Genomic DNA, 19,049 nt, shown 5'->3' on the forward strand with positions numbered 1-19,049 from the left:
TACTGTAGACTGATAATCAGACTGCATTGTCATTTCGTTGCGCTTCCTCATTCATTCATAATTATTCACTATTTAAATTGCTTAGGAAATTGAGACATGGCAAGTGACTCACAGGTCTTGAAGCAGGTTAATTTTGCCGGCCTCCAGTGATCACAGTCCTTGTTAAAGTGATGTACAAAATCTACTTGGTTTGTTACAGCATGCCCTCCATCCCCGTTAGTTAGGGTCACAGGTGCACATGGGTGACTACGCTGCTACAGGCAGAAGTGCTTTGTTCCACACACATGTGAATCCCTGCCTACTTTGCTTAGCTGTTCAGGATTTCCAATAGTTGTGGTTTTGTTTAATCATTGTCTTCCCCTGGCAGAGATGGCTGAATTCCTACAAACTGCCTACACACATAACATTCTTCAAGACCTTCCAGTATTTTATCAGAGTTAATGGTTCAAATTTTGATTAAGAGTTGTTTTAGGGTGTTTAAAAATTGACAGCTGCTCCTTTTCTAATCATTGTATAGGGGGGAAACTTTTGGGCCTGTATGCATCATGTTATCCTGCAACAACAAGTTGTCGCAAGAACCATTTCTGGGGCTTTTGTCCTTAACAGCTAGCTAGCTACACAGCTACATTCCTAAAAAAAAAAAAATATCATCCGAAAATGTGCCGCACACGAGACAGACTGACAGACTGTTACAAGACATTTTACAGTCTCAGTTTCAGTCATCATGAAGAACATGACCTGCTCCTCACAACAGCTACCAGGTCTGATGAGAATGGATGATGGGTGTGGTCAGAGGTGAGACCGGCTTAAAATGATCAACAAGACAGGGCAGAGAAATGCAGACTTTTTAGTATGTGATATAACTGTGATACTATTTTCTTATATCTTTTTAAACAATCACTGATGTACAGTAATATTTTCAGAACTGCCATGTCGACAACTTTAAAGTGTTTAGTAACCACTCCAACTGCTGAACAGTATTTCTCAGTATGCCTCGAAGTCAGCCTTCTGATCAGTCAGTCATTCAGTAAGTCAGTGTACACCGAGTAAGACACAGGCTCAGCAGCATGTCAGCCTAGTCCCTGGGCCCCTGCCAACCCCTCAGTATAAGGAGTGATGAGGCCATGGTTTTCAGTCAATCAGGAACACTGAGAAGCCACGAGCAAAGGTGAACCCTGGGAACAGCCCAAGTAATGTGGACGGTAAAAAAAAGCCAACACTGAAGCAACACAGTGCTAATTAGCACAAGACTCTTCCTCCAATCAGAGACCCAAATGGGACCTCCTTTTTTCATAATTGTTATTGTCCTTGATATTTTTGTCTTTTCAAATTACAGCCAGGATAATCATATGAAGCCTATCGGGGAACAAACAAACTGGAAAAACACAGAAAGCAGCTGCGAGGAGGGCGCGCAGCTATTTATCAATTTCTTTGTGTCTTTGCTTACCTCCGCCTCATCTCTCCATCTCATTCCTCTCTCGTCCCCCTTGTTATGAGGCAATCATGTGGATCTTTATGAAATCTGATCTGTATCAGCAAAAAACAAGCACACTGCACACCCCGTCTCCTGCCCTGCTTCTCTATCAGTTCCCTGTTGCAACCCTCCATCTTGTTTTCCTTCACTCATCTTTATTTCTTCATCTTATCTGCATCTCTCACTTCACATCACTTGCTCTAACTTTCTCCTTCCATCTCCATCACAATCTATACATTTTTGATGGTTCTCGTCTGACATATTTCATGCATTCATCGAGTTCCTGCTTCAGCATGCTAGTTTTTTTGGATACCTGAGCACATACCGCTTCATGAAGTACAACTCGCTGCCAGAAATAGAACCTTTTAGAAGCAAGGGACCTACAGAGAGTTGGATATGGATCAAATAATGAGAGCAAAGCATCCTTGGCAACACACACACACACACACACACACACACACACACACACACACACACACACACACACACACACACACACACACACACACACACACACACACACACACACACACACACACATACATATTTACATTTTGAATTTTAAACTGATTTGGATATGATGTTATACTTAAAAAGACAATTCTTTCTAAACTGACACAAAATATTCAAACTAAAGGTAAGACTTGGCACTTTAATGTTGTACCTAGATTTAGTTCAAGTCCAATACGCTGAAGCACAAAACACGAAGAACAAAACGTGTAATGGTTAAAAAATTCGAGGTTCGGTCTGTTAATCTAGGTATTTTGATAAATGTACAGATCCCAATCTCCTGTTTTTTTTTTTTTTTTTTTTTTTTTTTTTTTTGGGGGGGGGGGGTTGATGATGATATTTCAATCACAAATTTTACCTTTAATGATTTGAGTTGTTTTTTTTTGCAGCTTAGACCTGAAAAACATCCCTGTGACCCAAAATGAACCAAAAAGTGTAAAGAGAAGAAAATGGCAGCTAAAAGAGAGTTAGCTGAGGTACACACACACACACACACACACACACACACACACACACACACACACACACACACACACACACACACACACACACACACACACACACACACACACACACACACACACACACTCATGTTAGAAAATGTAACACTGCAAACATTACACGGATAAACAAATTTACCACTTTTTCTTTTCCATGCATTTGTTGACTGGTGTGAGACATGATGCAGTCCATCATTCCCCTGAAATGCTGGGTAAGGAACACGCTCAGAGACAGAATCAAACTTCAGCTGACGAAGATGCAGATGAAGGGAGAAGCTCTGTCTCCAAGATCACAATGCGGTATTGCCATGCAGTACGTACAGCAGCTGAGCACTGCAGTTTGGGGATCAGGATCCCCGGAATGCAACGGTTTATCAATTCCTTGCAAATTGGGCCAAAGACATTGAAATTCCTCCCTATGCCTCTCACCCCCTCTCTCTGTCAATTTGTCTCTTTGCTACTGCTCAACACAGCCAGCTCAACAAACAACTACACAAGAGCAATCTGAATAAAACACGTTTTACTCCGAAATGTTGCCAAGGAGGGAGAAAAGTTCATAACAACAAACAAAGACTAGTCTCAATTACGAGCTGTCGTGGGGAAATTTCTTTCCATCCTGCTTTTGAGTGTCTCTCACCAGGTGTGCTGGTACAGGCAGTCATGGTGTTACTGAGGGTGCAGGGAAGTGTAAAGTGAATACCATTAAATCTTGATACGCAGTGAGGAAAATGGGCACAATATGATTAACACATGTGCACTTGTAAGGCAATTAACTATCTTATCCCTACAAAAGATATGCTGCTACCTTTGTGATGCTTTTAACAATCAATTCTTTTGAGACTGTGACAGAGATTTTGACTCTACTGAGCCTGCATTTTGTGCCATTGTTGTATGACTATAAAGTATAGCTTTTTCTGGATCACATACAACAACATAATGATATATGTCACAACAACTATAACCATGCTCCCTTTAATCGGCTATCATAAAGCTAATGAAGTTATAAAGCTTTGAAGAAGTAGTATTTTCAAAGTAGTAGTACTATATTTTTTAAATAGTAATATAATAGTTAATAATATAATATAATAAAATTAAATGAAATATAATATAATATAATATAATATAATGCATTTAAATATAATTAACTATTTTTAAATAGTAATATAATAGTTAATAATATAATATAATAAAATGAAAAGAAATAGAATGTAATATAATATAATTAATTTAAATATAACATAATATAATATGATATTATAATAGTTTTAAAGGCTTACTTTTGATTGCACAAGCCAAAATAAAACAAAAAAACAGTGGGAAACCTAAAAAGGGAGTGTGATCTGACTTAACAGAGTACAGCATGGTATAGACTTGTCACCATGTTGCAGAAAGTGAGTATTCAGTGTGTCTCTCCTGTCCTACTGTTATACAGAAGCGAGGTTATAAAAATAGACTAAAGATGCTCCTTTGACTGTTCCATATGCTGACAAAATGTGAAGATTTCTGTTATTCCTCGCTGTGAAGGAACAGTTCAAATGACTATAGCAAGATGGAGCTTTAAACATAGTGAGTTGTGGGGTAATAATTAAACTGGTGTCCTGGAGTTAGTTCCTGGCAGTTCCCATTACAAAATATTTTGATATGTGCAAAATTCAGCATGTGTTGGATTCCTGACCCAGTTTCCACTGTTTGTCCACTTAAAGTCCCAGTCTACGATTAGCCTACATCCTAAAGTACTGTGTTGAAAAACGGTAACACAAACAGGCATCTTCTCCAAACTATAGTTATCTAGTGGATTCAACATACATGTTAAATAAAATGTTTCTTCTCTCTCATTTTCATAACACACTAAGTTCACAACCTAAATGTATAAGTCTGGCCACACTCCATTGGGGATTGTTTGTCACCGCAGGAGACTCGTCTGTCAAACTCCTGAAATTTGCAGATGACACAGAGGTCATCGGCCTCATCAGGGACGGGGATGAGTCTGCATACAGACGGGAGGTTTGAACAGCTGGTCGTCTAGTGCAATCAGAACCACCTGGAGCTGAACCCGCTCAAGTCTGTGGAGATGACAGTGGACTTTAGGAAGAGCCTCCCCCCCATCAACATCTTCAACAACACTGTGTCTGCTGTGGAAACCTTCAGGTTTCTGGGATCCACAATCTCCCAGGACCTTAAGTGGGAGTCCAACATCAACTCCATAATCAAGAAGGCCCAGCAACGGATATACTTCCTGCGGCAGCTCAGGAAGCTCAACCTGCCTCAGGAGCTGTTGATCCAATTCTACTCAGCCATAATCCAGTCTGTTCTCTGCACCTCCATCACCGTCTGGATTGGATCGGCCATCAAACAGTACCGGAACAGACTACAACGGACAGTCAGGACTGCAGAGAAAATCATTTGTGCCGACCTGCCCTCCATTCAGGACTTATTCACATCCAGAGTCAGGAAACGGGCAGGTAGCATCTCTGCAGATCCATCCCACCCTGGACATCCTCTGTTCCAGCTCCTCCCCTCTGGTAGGCACTACAGAGCACTGTGTGCCAAAACAACCAGAAACAAGAACAGTTTCTACCCGCAGGCCATCATTCTGCTCAACACTTAATATGTTCAATATAACTGGACTTTTTGCACTACATCCAACCGCATCAGCACCATTTGCAATTAGTGCAATTGTACCATTGTTTAAGGTGTATATATGTATATATTTGTTTCTCTCTTTCTTAGCTGTATAAATGTCTATTTATGTTTATATGTCTATTTATGTCAGTCTGTTTTTATTTTTTTGCATACTGAGAGAACAAGTTACAACCGGAGTCCAATTCCTTGTATGTGTAAACATACCTGGCCAATAAATCTGATTCTGATTCTGATTCTGTTTCCAGTCATTGCATCCTAATGGCCATAGACCCTTGGGTTAATGTCAAAACTATTGGAGCAGCCTTTAACCAAGCCGCATTAAGCACCATATACCTTATGTTACCAAACAACAGAGACCCTCCCCTAATGTGAGCAGAGTGCAACGCCCTGTCAGTAAATGACCATTGCAGACTTTAAAATAACATTTTATGCATTGTTCTTACTCCGGTTTTAATTTCTCGATGTTTGCTGGTGTTGCTACAACTGTTCGTATTGCTTCGTAGCTCTACAACCACAACAAGTGTCAGATCTACATTCGCTTGACTTCAATGTTATCACACTGTGCCTGGTCCACCTATCAGAGTGTCTGAGCAAACCTTCATTTCAACAGGATTTTCAGACTAGGTTACAACAAAGCCTGACACGGTGAGCAGTAGATGGGCAAAGCCAGGATATATTAAGCCTAGTTGTTGAGATAACCTGTCCATCTCATATTCAAATCATTCGGTGTCATCTAAAAAGGCAGACTGTTCACATAATGTATAAGATTTAGATTATCTAACCTTCTGAATTTATGTGATTCATATTTATCATACTACTCTGCTGTACATACATTATTGTAAGCCAGAGTGGAACGTGGTGTAACTCACTTACTAACACAGGCAGGCGTTGGTGGGAAACCAGGAGTGAAAATATGTGGCTCACTTTGACCTCACAAATTATTTGATGGGCTAATTTTCCCTTTAAAACATTTGATAGTGGACATTTGATGACTACAAGCAACTCTCAAAAACAAGCTTATCATATCTGCGGGTTCAGCAGTTGTTGTTTTTTTAAGATTCATTTTATAATAGCATCTCATTGCTGAATCAAGTGACAAAAGACAGATACCACAGAGAGATTGTCAGTTTTAAGATTACAACACATTAGATGAAGGTCAAATTTACTCAATTATTCAATTATCCTAAAGACAAAGTCTCATGAAACCACATCCCGATTTATATTACATATTTTATAGATCAGCCATGTTGGACAAAAGCGATGCAGGCCTTCACTAAAATTTTACTTTAACAGAGATCCATATAACAAACTCATTGTCTTCCACTTTGCTTGATCTGAATGCTATCTCTTGTGCCACATAATACAAAATTAGAGGGGGATTAGAAGTGTTGGATGCTAAATATTTGAATTAATTTGAGGGGATTAAGAACCACACTCCGTTTCCCGGGACGCATAATGGAGTTATCCCTCACTGATATGACTGCATGACTTTAGTTTACATTTATACAATTTTATTCTTCATCAACCAATAATTTGTCCTTCATATGAGTAAAATCACACCATGGATAACATTGGATTCTAACTGTGGTATGAAATCTGGAACAACTGAAGGAACTCTGAGGCAGCCAGCAGACCTTTGAAAAGTTTAAAAGTAATCACAAGTTAAAGTTCAAACTAAGATCAATACTGTGCCTGAGAAATTTACAAAGCTGCCTTCAAGTACACTTTGAATAACAGAATGTTTACTCATGACACTGTGGACAGCCTGTTCTCCCAGGTTGGTGCAGCTCTAGCAGCTCCAGAAAATCAATTTTCAGTCTTGAGATTAGTACCTGGGCAGCATTAAAGTCCGTTAAAACACTCCTATCTCTCACTAAGAACTATTTTACTTTAAATGTGTATCCTACAGTTGTACATGGGAGGCTTTTACAGGAGCAGAGAGCTGACACATCCTTTGACTGACTGACCACCTGAATGACTCATAAAAGCTGCTAGTCATAGCCAAAAACTATCTTATTTTTTTCATTTTTTTTACCGAGGACTTGGATGCTATCTCCGGAATACACACAACATTTTATATTTACCTGTAAAGCAGAACCTGGGGGAAGGTATGACAAAATTTGAAAACTTGGGAACAGTGGAACAATCTGTAAACACATGACAAACATTGTTTGTGTCTCACGTGTTAGCAAACAGTTCCCTAATAACAAATTCAACAGATATGAAGCAACTTTAGGATTCATTTTGAGTCCTTTTCTGCCCAGCCAAAAAATTGAAGTCTCATATTCACTCCGCTTTTATCTCATTTTGGTCTCCACCAACTCCTGGTGAAAGTATCTGTCTCTTTAGTTGCTACAGTAAATGTTACAGTAAACGTTACACTACGTTCACCAGCTAAGCTCTAACACTGACTCTCTGCTGTTTGGTGCTGGACAGGGAGGATACAATACAGGTTCATGTTTTTTGCTGTAAACACCTGCCCTCTGATTAGTGCAGCCTTAAATAATAAAATATTAACACATTTAAAAAAGTATTTGTACTAATGAAAATCTTGGTTGGAAATTCTACAGTGCAAATTGATACTACGGCTTTAGGTTTGGATGCTAAATCCATCTAGTGCAACTGTCAACTGTGCCTCCCACCTGATGTATTTTGAACGGAGAGGAGGAGATATGTAGAGAGCCTCTGCGTAGGAGCATCTGCTAAAACTGTTTCTCGGCTTGTGGGATTGTTGGTTAAAAGAAAAAGAAGCACCTCCAAGTCATTCTTCAAACAACGACATTAAAAAGTCATAATTTCATGACTTGTTCAAAGAATCTTTTTACATACATCTCCAGTGTTTTGTCGATGCTGATGCCTTCATCACTGAGAAGCAAACCAAAGCGCACTAAGAAACAGTTTTGTTTTCAAAAGAGTCCTAGAATTTTTTTTATTATTATTTGTTCCTACGTTTTGTATTTTTTTCCACGAGCTGAATTGATGTAGAGATGCATGGTGTTAGAATGAACACCCAGGCTGTTATGGTTAATTTATGATGATGCTTTTCTCTCCCGCTCTGTCTCCTCCTGCTATCACACAGCTTTTTCACACAGCCCTCCCTCCCTCTTTCGTTCAGCTATGGCTTCTCAGGACCAGGCCATCGTTTCAGACAGAAGGAGGGTAGGTTCTATAAATAGAACTTGGACCAATTATAAAGCAGATGTTCCCCTGTATGATGGTGGGAGAACACTGTTGGGAGAGAGTGTCTGTGGTACTTTCATTATCTCTCTGTGCTCCTGCTCTTTGTTGTTTCAAGACCGTCCTCAGACTGTATAATTTCTCTAACTCTCTGGCTTCTCTTTCTTCTATTATCTACATAAAATAATCTCATGTACATACAAGCTCACATGTACGATTGTCTGCACATCTCAATTCTCAGCCTGCGTCTCTAAATAAAACTTCTCAGCCTGACTGACAGCCCTATAAAAGACTGTGGCATATGAAATCCATTTGTTGCTCACGGTTTACATCTAAATTGCCTTCTCCTAACCAGGTTGTTTCACACAACTCTGACTTTCAAAAATGATCTTCATCCCTCAAACAATCCTAGTTGGACATAGATTATCTTTATAAGAAATTCCACTGATAAGGAGATTTCTTACTAAATAATTAAAATGAGAAATGCTCTAATTTTTACTTTTGATTGACAGCAGGACATACATTTGAGTCTTTGCGGTGAATGAGCATAATCTAAACTATCCAAATATGGAAACATTCTCAGTTGTCAAGACTTTAACCAGCACTGCCATCTTTCTGTAATTTTAGGGGAAATCCTCTTCAATAACAGATTTTGTTCATAATATCCTTATAATCTGGGACAGTTCAATCAAGCCTGTAAATCATTTGTAAACAGAAACACATCTCTTCCAAAGCAGGACGTGATCCCTGACTAAGCCTGTGTTATCATCAAGATACTAATCCCGGAACTACAATAAATGATTTTATGAGAAAATGCCACAGGTAATTTTCCTATCAAAACCTTCAAATGTACAAATGTATAATCCTAGAAAATCCAGAAAGACTTTCCCCTTCATTATTAACAGACCAAAGTATTTCTACGATTTGTTTTTTCAATGAAATCCTGAATCTTTTAAACATTTCATTTACAATTTTAATTCTTAAGGTTCAAAAGGACAGCATTATCTGCGCCCATTAAGGAGGAACTTTTCACTTCAACTTCCTTGCCTGTCTATCTTTTCTGTTGGCCAGTCACAATCATTTTAATCGTAATTCCAGTTATCACCATCTTCGGCGTTATCATCACCTTGATCGGCAACAACGCGGCCATCATCAATTTCGCTGATGAGCGATAAGGCTGTTTTAGATATGCTGCAGTGAAGCAGAAGCCCAATCCATGCTGAGTAGGTTAGGGGGGTAAATCTTCAGGTCTCCGGAGGCTGAGCGTTCTCCCTCCAAGTCTCTCTCCCTGTCAGCATCTGACAAGCTCACCAAGGCTGAGCTGAAAAGTACCCACCTCCGCTGTTCTTTTTACTGCCATGCTCTCTTTCACTTCCTGCCATGATCTATTCTTCACTGTCTGTCTCCACTTTGGTCCGAGCAGTTCTCTCTTGTCCTTCCATTTCCCACGGCCTCCTTTTTTCTTCTTTTGCCGTCTCCCTTCTTCTACACACAAATATGCACTCATCCGTGCAAGCTCACACACACACATTATCCAGTATATTCACTCGCACACATTTATAGCTGAAAAACGAAACATTTACCCCCTCTATCCGACTTTTATTCAGCCTACAGTTGCTCTGATAGCCTGTAGGCTAGCTTAACTGACATTGTATCTTGGCTGCAATTTCCAACATGACTCACTGAATCTGATGTAAAACTTTGTGACAGATGACACAGCCACACTTGACTCACAGTAACAGTGAAGCATAGTCTAATTCAAATTAGGCAAGTGATTTATTTTTGGATGAAGGCAATAGGATTTCTCAGCTACCTGTTAACAGTAATGAGTGTTTGGATGCATATGAATGATTGTGAACGATGGGGAAATGTGTTGTGCTGCTCAGTGATGCTATAAAAAGCCTTTTTTTGAGGGAACAGGCTCTCAGGCATGATTTGGATCCTCACTCATTATTGTCAGAAAAGAAGGATGTACAATATATGTGGATAATATACTGTACACGACATTAAAAAAAAAAGTTCTACAGTCAAGCCTGTGAGTCAGTCACAGCTAACTTGATAACAATAGTCATCAGCAACATTATTCATAAATGTGAGTGAGAATTAATTATCACAAAACAAATTCAAACAGCACCATAATCCCCCAGTTTCCTTTTAATATGCTGTTAATATACTATATCTCTATCAAGATACTGTGCATGTGCATATATATATATATAATATATATATTTACAATAAATATATACATATATATGAAAGCTGTAGTTGTCATGTCACATTTCTATAGGTGTTATGAGGGGGCAGCTGAGAGGAAAGCAAACAGCTATCTTTAAACACTGAAGGCTGTCAGACCGAAGAGCAACCCGCACGATGTACCAGTATGTACTATGCATACTGTGTATGATTGACTCATATATGTTTATGTATGCAGCTCTACAAAAGAGAAATAATGGAATACTAAATATATCCTGAAGTTATAAACACGCCCGGTCCTATTTTAAAGCGGATCGAAATCACAAGGACTTTACCTCTTCATATCCCTGTCTGCGGACAGATCTTTGAAATACTTAGATCTTATTACATGTTTCATTCAGAAAACTACGTGCCTGGTTTGTCAACATTAAACAGTCGGCCCTTTGCCTGTGTTCTCTTCAGCCTTCGGCCAGTCTGTAATGCTGTATGCCTGAATTCACTCCCAATCTGTTTGTGCAATCGATTACACAGCTGTTTTTTGTTTTTTTTTACTAACGTTTTAACAGTGTTCTAGATGTTTTTGCTTTCCACGTGAAAGCATCATCGCAGATGTTGACTATATTTGTAACAATGGCGACTTCAGACGAATACCACCTGTGCTACGTTTGTGTAGCAGATTGGTTGAGTAAACTACTAAATACCAGAAAGAAAAAACAAATAAAAAGGGTCAGACACTGGAATCATCATTATGAGACTTGGTCAAGCAGCACAGCTTACCTCTGTGAGATGAGGGTTGGGGTTGAAGCCACACTGGTTGCACACCATGAAGCGGCACTGTGTGCAGGTGTTGAAGTTCGGCTTGTCGTCCCCTGTGCCCATCAGGTCGGTGGATTTGCAGACAGGGCACAGTTTGCTGCTGGGCATTGGTGCAATTTGAGGCACAGAGTAAGGGGAGGTGGGGACGCTGCCTCGGTCCGGAGACACAGAAGGAGACCTTCCAGTCCTGCTACTGCCCACATCCACTTGCAGGCTCTTCCTGGCCACGTGACCCTGGCCATGCTCTCCTTGAGGTGCAGCATGCTGAGGGGTGTCATGGGAGGCCAATCTGTCCCCTGTCCCATGACCGCTCTGGATTCCTGCTTTAGGCCCCGGGTCTGACGGAGGTGGTCTGGCAGAGGGGGTAAAGAGAACACAGATCAAGGTGGACATTAGACCTGAGTCCTGAGTGAGGAGTCTAACTGATTACAAGAAAGAGGTTAATTTATGAAATCTTGAAGAGAGTATTCTACAGTGTTGCAAGTCCTCCAAAGTTACAGTTTCTAAATCAGGATGTGGAAAATACATATGCTTGTACTTTTTGCACACTAAATACTCAAGAAATAACTTATTTCCAAGCTATTTTTCAATTTACAATTTACATGGTCAACAATAAATGTTCACATCTTATGCACTTCAGCTTGTACAGCATAGTATTGTGTTGAATAGTTTAGCTCCAATCTAGACATAGTGTTTGTTCATTTATGTCTTCATTTAGAATGTTTTTGAATCTTTGAATTCTTATCCTGTCCATTTCTTTTGTCTAAAGTATTTTTAGGCACAACCTTGATCAGTACCACACTGCACTGCTGCACACATACTATTTGTGTAGGTGACAAATACAGCCTTTGAGTCCACTTAACTGTTTCTTTTTCTCATACAGACATGAATTTACAAACACACATGGTGAGAAAACACAGTCCATGGCAGTCTTTCGATCAAAGAAACACATGCATGTCACAGATGTCATCACAAAGTATCCACTGTTTATATGTGGTAATTCAGACTATTAAATCCAAATCTCTCCAAATCTTTTTTTTTTTTTTTATCTAAATGAAATTGATTTGCTTTTACACACTGTTTTCAGAGGGTTGTTTTTATTAAGTTTAATGTTTCTTATGTCAAGGTGCAGTAACACTCACTGTAAACCATAACCACAGCAGTCTTTTGGGGTGAGTGACAGGGAAACTGAGGGGGCTGATGAGAGAATGCGGATTAGGTGAATAACAATGATAAAGGGAAAGATGGAGTTAGTGATCGAGAGGAAATGGATATAGACAGGAACACAGGAATCAGTGGATTTAGGAGCATTGTTGCTAAGCAACATAAGCAGTAGACCTCATAACATAAGCACTGTACTATAAATTGAAAATCTAGCCCATACATTTTGTATATATTAGTGTACTGTATATTTTAAATTAGCTAGATTTCATGTTTTCTTAAGTAGATTTTTATAGCAGTAATCTGTACTTGATTTAAACTGGTACTTCTTCTAGAGTGGTACATTTTGGAACCATAAAACTATGAGGTGTATTAGATCTACATATCAATAAAAGATGTATTTTGATTCATGGTGTGATAGCAGACTACTCAAAATATTGGCCAACAAAGAGGAATAGGTTGACTTTTCCTCTGTCAGTTTTTGTGAAGAGCTTCTTGCGACTTGTTTTTACTCTTTGAAGCTGTTCTGCTCTGAACTCTGCAAAGTGTTTAGGGTAGAACAAAGGTAGTGTATCGGTGCTGTCAATTTTTGGTTTTCTTGCTTGTTGTGGCCTTCAGGCATTATTGCCAAGAGTTGAATAGGAATGGAGGATTTCCACTGTCATAAATACTTAGACCTTGTTTTGTCATGCCCATCATCTTCAAAGACAGTCTCAGCAGTGGCACTACATCCACAGTAAAAGAAGTGTGGAAAAAAAGCGGGGAACACAGGAATTACAATAGCGCATGCTAGCAACTCTGATTCACTGCCGATGACTTAAGATGCTGCACAACTCTGACCTTGTTCAAATCTCCACAGGGGTCCTGTGTACACCGCAGCGAGCCCATCAGGAAAATGTATACTTTTTGAACCATCACTGCACTGTTACTCCATTTGAAATTCAGCAAATTTGTCGACAGTCAAAGGGCCGACTACCATTTTCACTCTTTTTGAGGCTAAATTGGACATGCAAAAGCATCCTACCATTAACACTACATAGTCTGGATCTAAGTTCAAATCTCATCTGCTCAGTGTCCCCACAAGAGACAAAGTCGTTTCATATAATAGTTATCACTTGAATAGTAAAGACACCAAGTGCAGTCCCTTGTGATTTATGCAAAGCCTTGGGCTTGGCTTAATGAGAGTAAAAAAAAGAGTTGAAACTGGAAGACACCTTTTCAAAAGATCTCTTTAGATATTCTCATCCATCAGCAAATGGGAGTCCACTGAGAACAACTTGTGGCTCTGTGTCTAAAGCACTACAAATTGCTTGCTTTATCACAAAGTGGATGGTAAAGCATTTGTATGCTGCCAATCATTTGTAATCGTTCACTCCCTGTGAAACCTCCGATCGTAAAGAAGCAGAAAGACGGTTAGATTGTCTGCACAGCATCAATAATACATGTGACAATATCCAGTGCTGGAAAATCAGCACCGACTTCACCCTAATTAACACTGCAGGACAATATGAATCTTTGAGTGATAGGTCAACATTTTGGTCAACTTGTTTATTCTTAGACTTAGAGTTAAGATGAGAACATTTTTACCACTTTCATATCTGACCAGTAACATAAGGCAACAGCAAGAAGCCGGATAGTTTAGCTTAGTTTAGCTTACTGAGAACAGCTAGCTTACCTCTAACAAATCTACAAGTAACAACAGAGTGATGGCAAGAAGTTGGAAATTTATTAGTCCCATGGCTATGAAATAGTGTACCTAATAACCCCACCTCTCTTACACAAAAAAACACACTTGTTTCACATGTTTTCTACATGGGACAAATGTGATCACACTTATGACACGTTTACCAAATGTTGCAACATATGGTACATTGGGGAAAATGTGTGGAAAGGTTTTACACACGACATGAGCTTCAGACATTACACCATGAAAATGTTCCAAAACCACGTTTCCCATGGGCAAAATACATCATTCACATGTGCACAGTCGCATATGTGTTCACGTGATTTCACATAGGTTTTTGCACGTGAAAAGGGACTAGTAACTATAAGAGCTTCCTTTTACATTTGGATTTCTGTATAAGTAGAAAAAACTGTGATCTAAATTGATGTCATCTTGTGATCCCTTGAATTGCTTTTGTCACCTCCGGGCTTTCTGTTTCCCCTGTTTGCCCTGTTTGCCCTGTTTCCCCTGTTTCCCCTGTTTGCCCGGTCATCATATGCATTTCTTTTTATGAATGTCCAAATGCATGTTTAAAGGCATCACATGATGTGAAAATTGACAATAAAATATCTGCTCATCAAAATAGCATCAACTAGTAAAGTAATGTCACATCAGAAAAATGGAAAGTGATCATGTTTTTTTCCCCAGAAGGAAAAGCTTTTAGCTTTAGAATTATTCTGCCGGACAGATTTAATTTTGACATGCAGTGGCTGCTCGACACTTTGGTTGCTAGACAAGAGGTGTTGAAGTTAATCACCAGGGTTAAAGAAGAACAAAAGGGGTTTGACACACAATCAGGTCATTTCTGTCCTAAATTATGACAAAAGTATTGTCATATAGTTTTTAGTCGTTAGCTTTCACAAATGAATCAGCCGCATCTCTGTGTTACATTTACAAAAGATGAAAAAAAAAATGTGACACGTGATTAATGTCATGATTTTTTTTCAATTAGCAAAAACTTTGACAAACAGACCCAAGTGAAGGCTGTTCAAAAGTACATTAAACCAATAATTACAGAGTCTCTGACAGAGTCAGACAGCAGAGCTAAAGGCCACAGCACATCTTATGTCCATTCCACTTTTCATCTTTTAGCATCAGACAAGCCTGGCAAACCCTGAAGAAATAATTGATGAGACAAGTTTTGGGTGAAAGCTTACAGTAGAGACAAAATATTCCTCATCATGCTGGTCAAATGTAAATATAGCAGCTGCAATGCAGGAATTTTAAACTTGAACCTGCAGTGCCTCACGTAATAAATCTGAAACATGTCTCATTACATTACATACGCTACTCAAGATCACAACAAATGGTCCTTAAACAATGATGCTAGATCCAGCACACAGACTGTGCTCGGCTTTTCTGTTATTCTGTGATTGTTACTCAGATGGGTGGCAAAGTGAAGCCTGTGTGTGTCGTTGTGACTAAACCAGGCACCGTATCTATGCTGCCAAAATATTCAGTGTGGCAAGTGGGAGTTGAAGTTCAGTTACAGCCACAGCTCAGCCTCAGTGTCTTTTAGTCGAATTGTCTACAGTCTGAAAACATTAAGTGGAAAGTTGTACTTGACTTGACAATGTGGTTTCAGTCAGCTTCACCAAGTATGTCAGAAAACATGCTGGAACATTTCATGACACCAATTTGCAGAGATTTTCCACAGAAGTCTTATACAAGTGAACAGCCAAAAAGCAGTGAAAACATGTATTAAATAAGATTACACAGCATTCACAAGTGTGAGTGTCCCACGACATCATCACAATACTTCGAATCTCTCCATAGGAATACGTTCATTTTCTGTACATAATAGTGTCATAAATAATAAGAGATGCTTTTGCATTATTTGCTTGAGTTATGATAACCATTTGCTGTGTGCAAGCTACATAGAGCACAATGCTTTCATTGCTGGGGGAAAAATAATTATGAGGACATACTGTTTGAACTGTCTTCGAACACAAGTGCATCCATTATTTTCATGGGTTTTATGAACTGTAGTTTTGTTTGAAAATAACCGTTGTCAGTGGCAATATGTTGAACATATAGAATCGAGAATCCCTCCGCATTTCATTGAATCTGCCATTACATGATGGCGAAAGTGCAGCTCTCCACTGATTCAGTTGTTGGACAGAAAACAATGAGACAACGATATAGCAGCAGCACCCTGAGCACAATGTTGTAAACAGGAAATATCTGGAGCTTGTGTCAGAGTGCTTTTCAGTTATGGTCATCAGGTCGGGATGACTGTGCACTTAGTCAAAGCCGTTATAATAAGAAAAGAAAACAACTGTTGTGGTGCTTTGTGAGGCAGAAGGGTAGGGTGGCTAGGGGCTCACATTTAGTTTTCTGACTGCTATGAATAAAATATAGCAGGGTCTAAAATAGAGCAAAAAATAAAGTCCTATATGGAACTCAAATAGAGTTATATAAAGCATATTATGCCCCTATTCATATTAATTAGGCAAACTCATAAAAGGCTGGAACTCCTTTTAGGTAAGATGAAAGTCTCCTATCTACAGTCTCAGCCCAGCCTCTGTCTCTTTGTTACTGAAACGTTTAAAAGTTCTTTGTGAAAGAATATGGTAACACAAGATTCAGACTGAACATAGGGCCATGAAAACCGTTTAAATTAACTATATGATATACTTTCTCTCCCTCTCTGCCCATTTCTCACCGTGACTCTCTCTCCGTCTCTTAGTAAATTCAGTCTCTCAGTACTCGCCATCACTTTATGAGATACCTTAGGGTGGATACCAGAGAGAAATCAGGATATAAAAGAATCATGAGGTTACAAGGGAGCTATGCGTCTTTCGACTTGCCCCACAGTGAATAGACGGGATAAACAGTGAGTGCTTTTCCAAATAGAAACATAGAGAGGACTGGACAATATTAAAAGTACATGGCAGGCGGTTGCAGAACAGAACACAACAAATCAAGCAGTAAGTCACTGACAAAAGACATTCTTCAAAGAATCAGCTCTGGAATTTTAGCCTTAAACGAAGTTTTACAGCATGAAGAAATCTATTCATTTATTTGAATGTCGGCCTAAGATGCAAGCACAGAGAGACTGTAAGCAGGTGTGGCAAATCCAAGACGCAGCTGTGCCTCTGCGTGTGCGTATTAAAGTCTACAACTTTTGAACTGTGCAATTAAGGCAATATCAGATCTTGTTGGAAGGGTAATCCTTCCCACACAACCACACAGAAAACAGAGACCTACATGTGATCACACAAATGATCTACTGTAATATTTTATCAGCCTATATCTAGTTAGTATAAGGCAACAATAGGGTGTATATATATGCCAATATTGAGGGAATATTGTAATGTAAGTCTGTCATAACCCTGTGTCTGGGCTGAGTGTCTGGATTTCTTAAGGAAAGGTGCAACCACTCTTTGAGGGGGGGAAAAAAATGCCCTTCTTTGAGTTGAAGGTGGTAGGGGGTAATTTTCACTGGCTGCATGTTGGTGTAAAATGTATATGTCTGATAACTGAGACAGCTAAGGCATATGCGTTTTGGTCCTGTGCTCACAATGACATTGGCAACATCTGATGGTGGCATTGTCATCCTACACAACGTGGTCATCAGGATACAGACGTATCCTAGCTAGGAGGAAGGTGATTTCTGAATGACTATTTACTCGTATTTATGTTGAAGCATGCTCGGGAAATCAACCTGTAATGGAACCGACTGAGCCCTTCAACGTGAGATCCATGCAGTACACTTTGCATCATTTACATTTCTAATTTATTTATCACCTGAGGCCGATGGGGCATTAATATTTCTGAGATCCGTTCCTAAGAATTCATATTTACTTGGCACTCGCTCACAATGAGGAGGAAAAAGGTCGCTCTTTCATTCATGCTTCTTACTGATGCCTCAGGGCAGACACCGTGAAAACGGGCGTAGAAATTCCCATTGAAACGCCTGAAAGCTATATTTATTGATTCTACATCGAAAGCGTTGCATATTAAATTTGACTTCGACCCAAACCAACGCTGACTAATAGGGTGGTGCTGCCAAAAAGCAAAAAGGGGGTGGTGAATTGTGTTGACAAGGATATTGAAATAAATAATTAAGCACCCATTCAAGTCTATCTACACGCAGTCGGTTGATCTTGTATCTACGCTACACGTCGTTCTAATGGACGGCACACACCACGCTGACATGTAGTCTACCTCATTTCTCCCCACAGAAGCGCCGTAGCTATCGCGGCTACCTGTTAATCCCCGGCCCGGATCCAGCCCCACTTCCTCCGGCAGGCGCTCCATTGCTGGGCTTGATGAGCTGTCCAGAGTCCGGTGGTGCTGAAATGGAAGCCGGAGCCCCTGGTGCAGGGACGGCGGGGCCGGGCTGTCCCGCCTGTCCCTCCCCCTCCATACTGGCCTCGTTCCCCATCGCCTCGGGATAGGTCTCGACGGAGAGAAACGATGTTGTAGATGGGTCTACAGCTGTGGTAAAAACTCCGACGGAACTCAGCGCTGCTCCCCTTCCGCCATCATCACCTACAATTCAGCATCCCGCACGGAGCACGCGCGCTGACGGAGAGGCTGAGGGAGCGCGCTGACGCAATGGGTGGTGACTTGTGTGGCTCGTTACGTACGCGCTCACCGCACTCAGCTATGTCGGGCCTCAAGTCACCACGCAAACACCCGCGAGCCCTCTACCGCGCATGACAAGAGACCACTGAGACCGCCCTGATTCAATTCATGTTTTTCCACTTTACGGACCGTTTGTTGTTTTTTTTAACCAAAATGCTGGAGACACCAAACAACACGGGCTGCATGTTTGAAATATGACCATCCCATTATCATATTTGACTACATTTTGCATTTTCACATTGGTGGAAGAAGCACTCAG

At 40.0% G+C, this 19,049-nt stretch overlaps 1 protein-coding gene across 3 annotated transcripts in view; it reads right to left on the bottom strand.

Moving 5' to 3' along the window:
• Positions 1-18,735, bottom strand: part of bsnb (bassoon (presynaptic cytomatrix protein) b) — a 64,749-nt gene extending 46,014 nt beyond the window's left edge. For all 3 annotated transcript variants that reach the window (XM_069703344.1, XM_069703343.1, XM_069703342.1), the window contains exons 1-2: positions 18,409-18,735; positions 11,275-11,665 (exon numbers count right to left, since the gene is read on the bottom strand). In XM_069703344.1, the coding sequence (XP_069559445.1) occupies positions 11,275-11,665; positions 18,409-18,587 (570 nt within the window). In that variant the 5' untranslated portion in view covers positions 18,588-18,735. The remainder of the gene's footprint in view (positions 1-11,274; positions 11,666-18,408) is intronic.
• Positions 18,736-19,049: the final 314 nt, after the last annotated feature.

The sequence above is a fragment of the Brachyistius frenatus genome, unplaced genomic scaffold, assembly GCF_029030835.1.
Source record: "Brachyistius frenatus isolate BFR_SWC_R1_liver_20210118 unplaced genomic scaffold, ASM2903083v1 Contig_45, whole genome shotgun sequence".
Taxonomy (NCBI): Eukaryota; Metazoa; Chordata; class Actinopteri; family Embiotocidae; genus Brachyistius; species Brachyistius frenatus.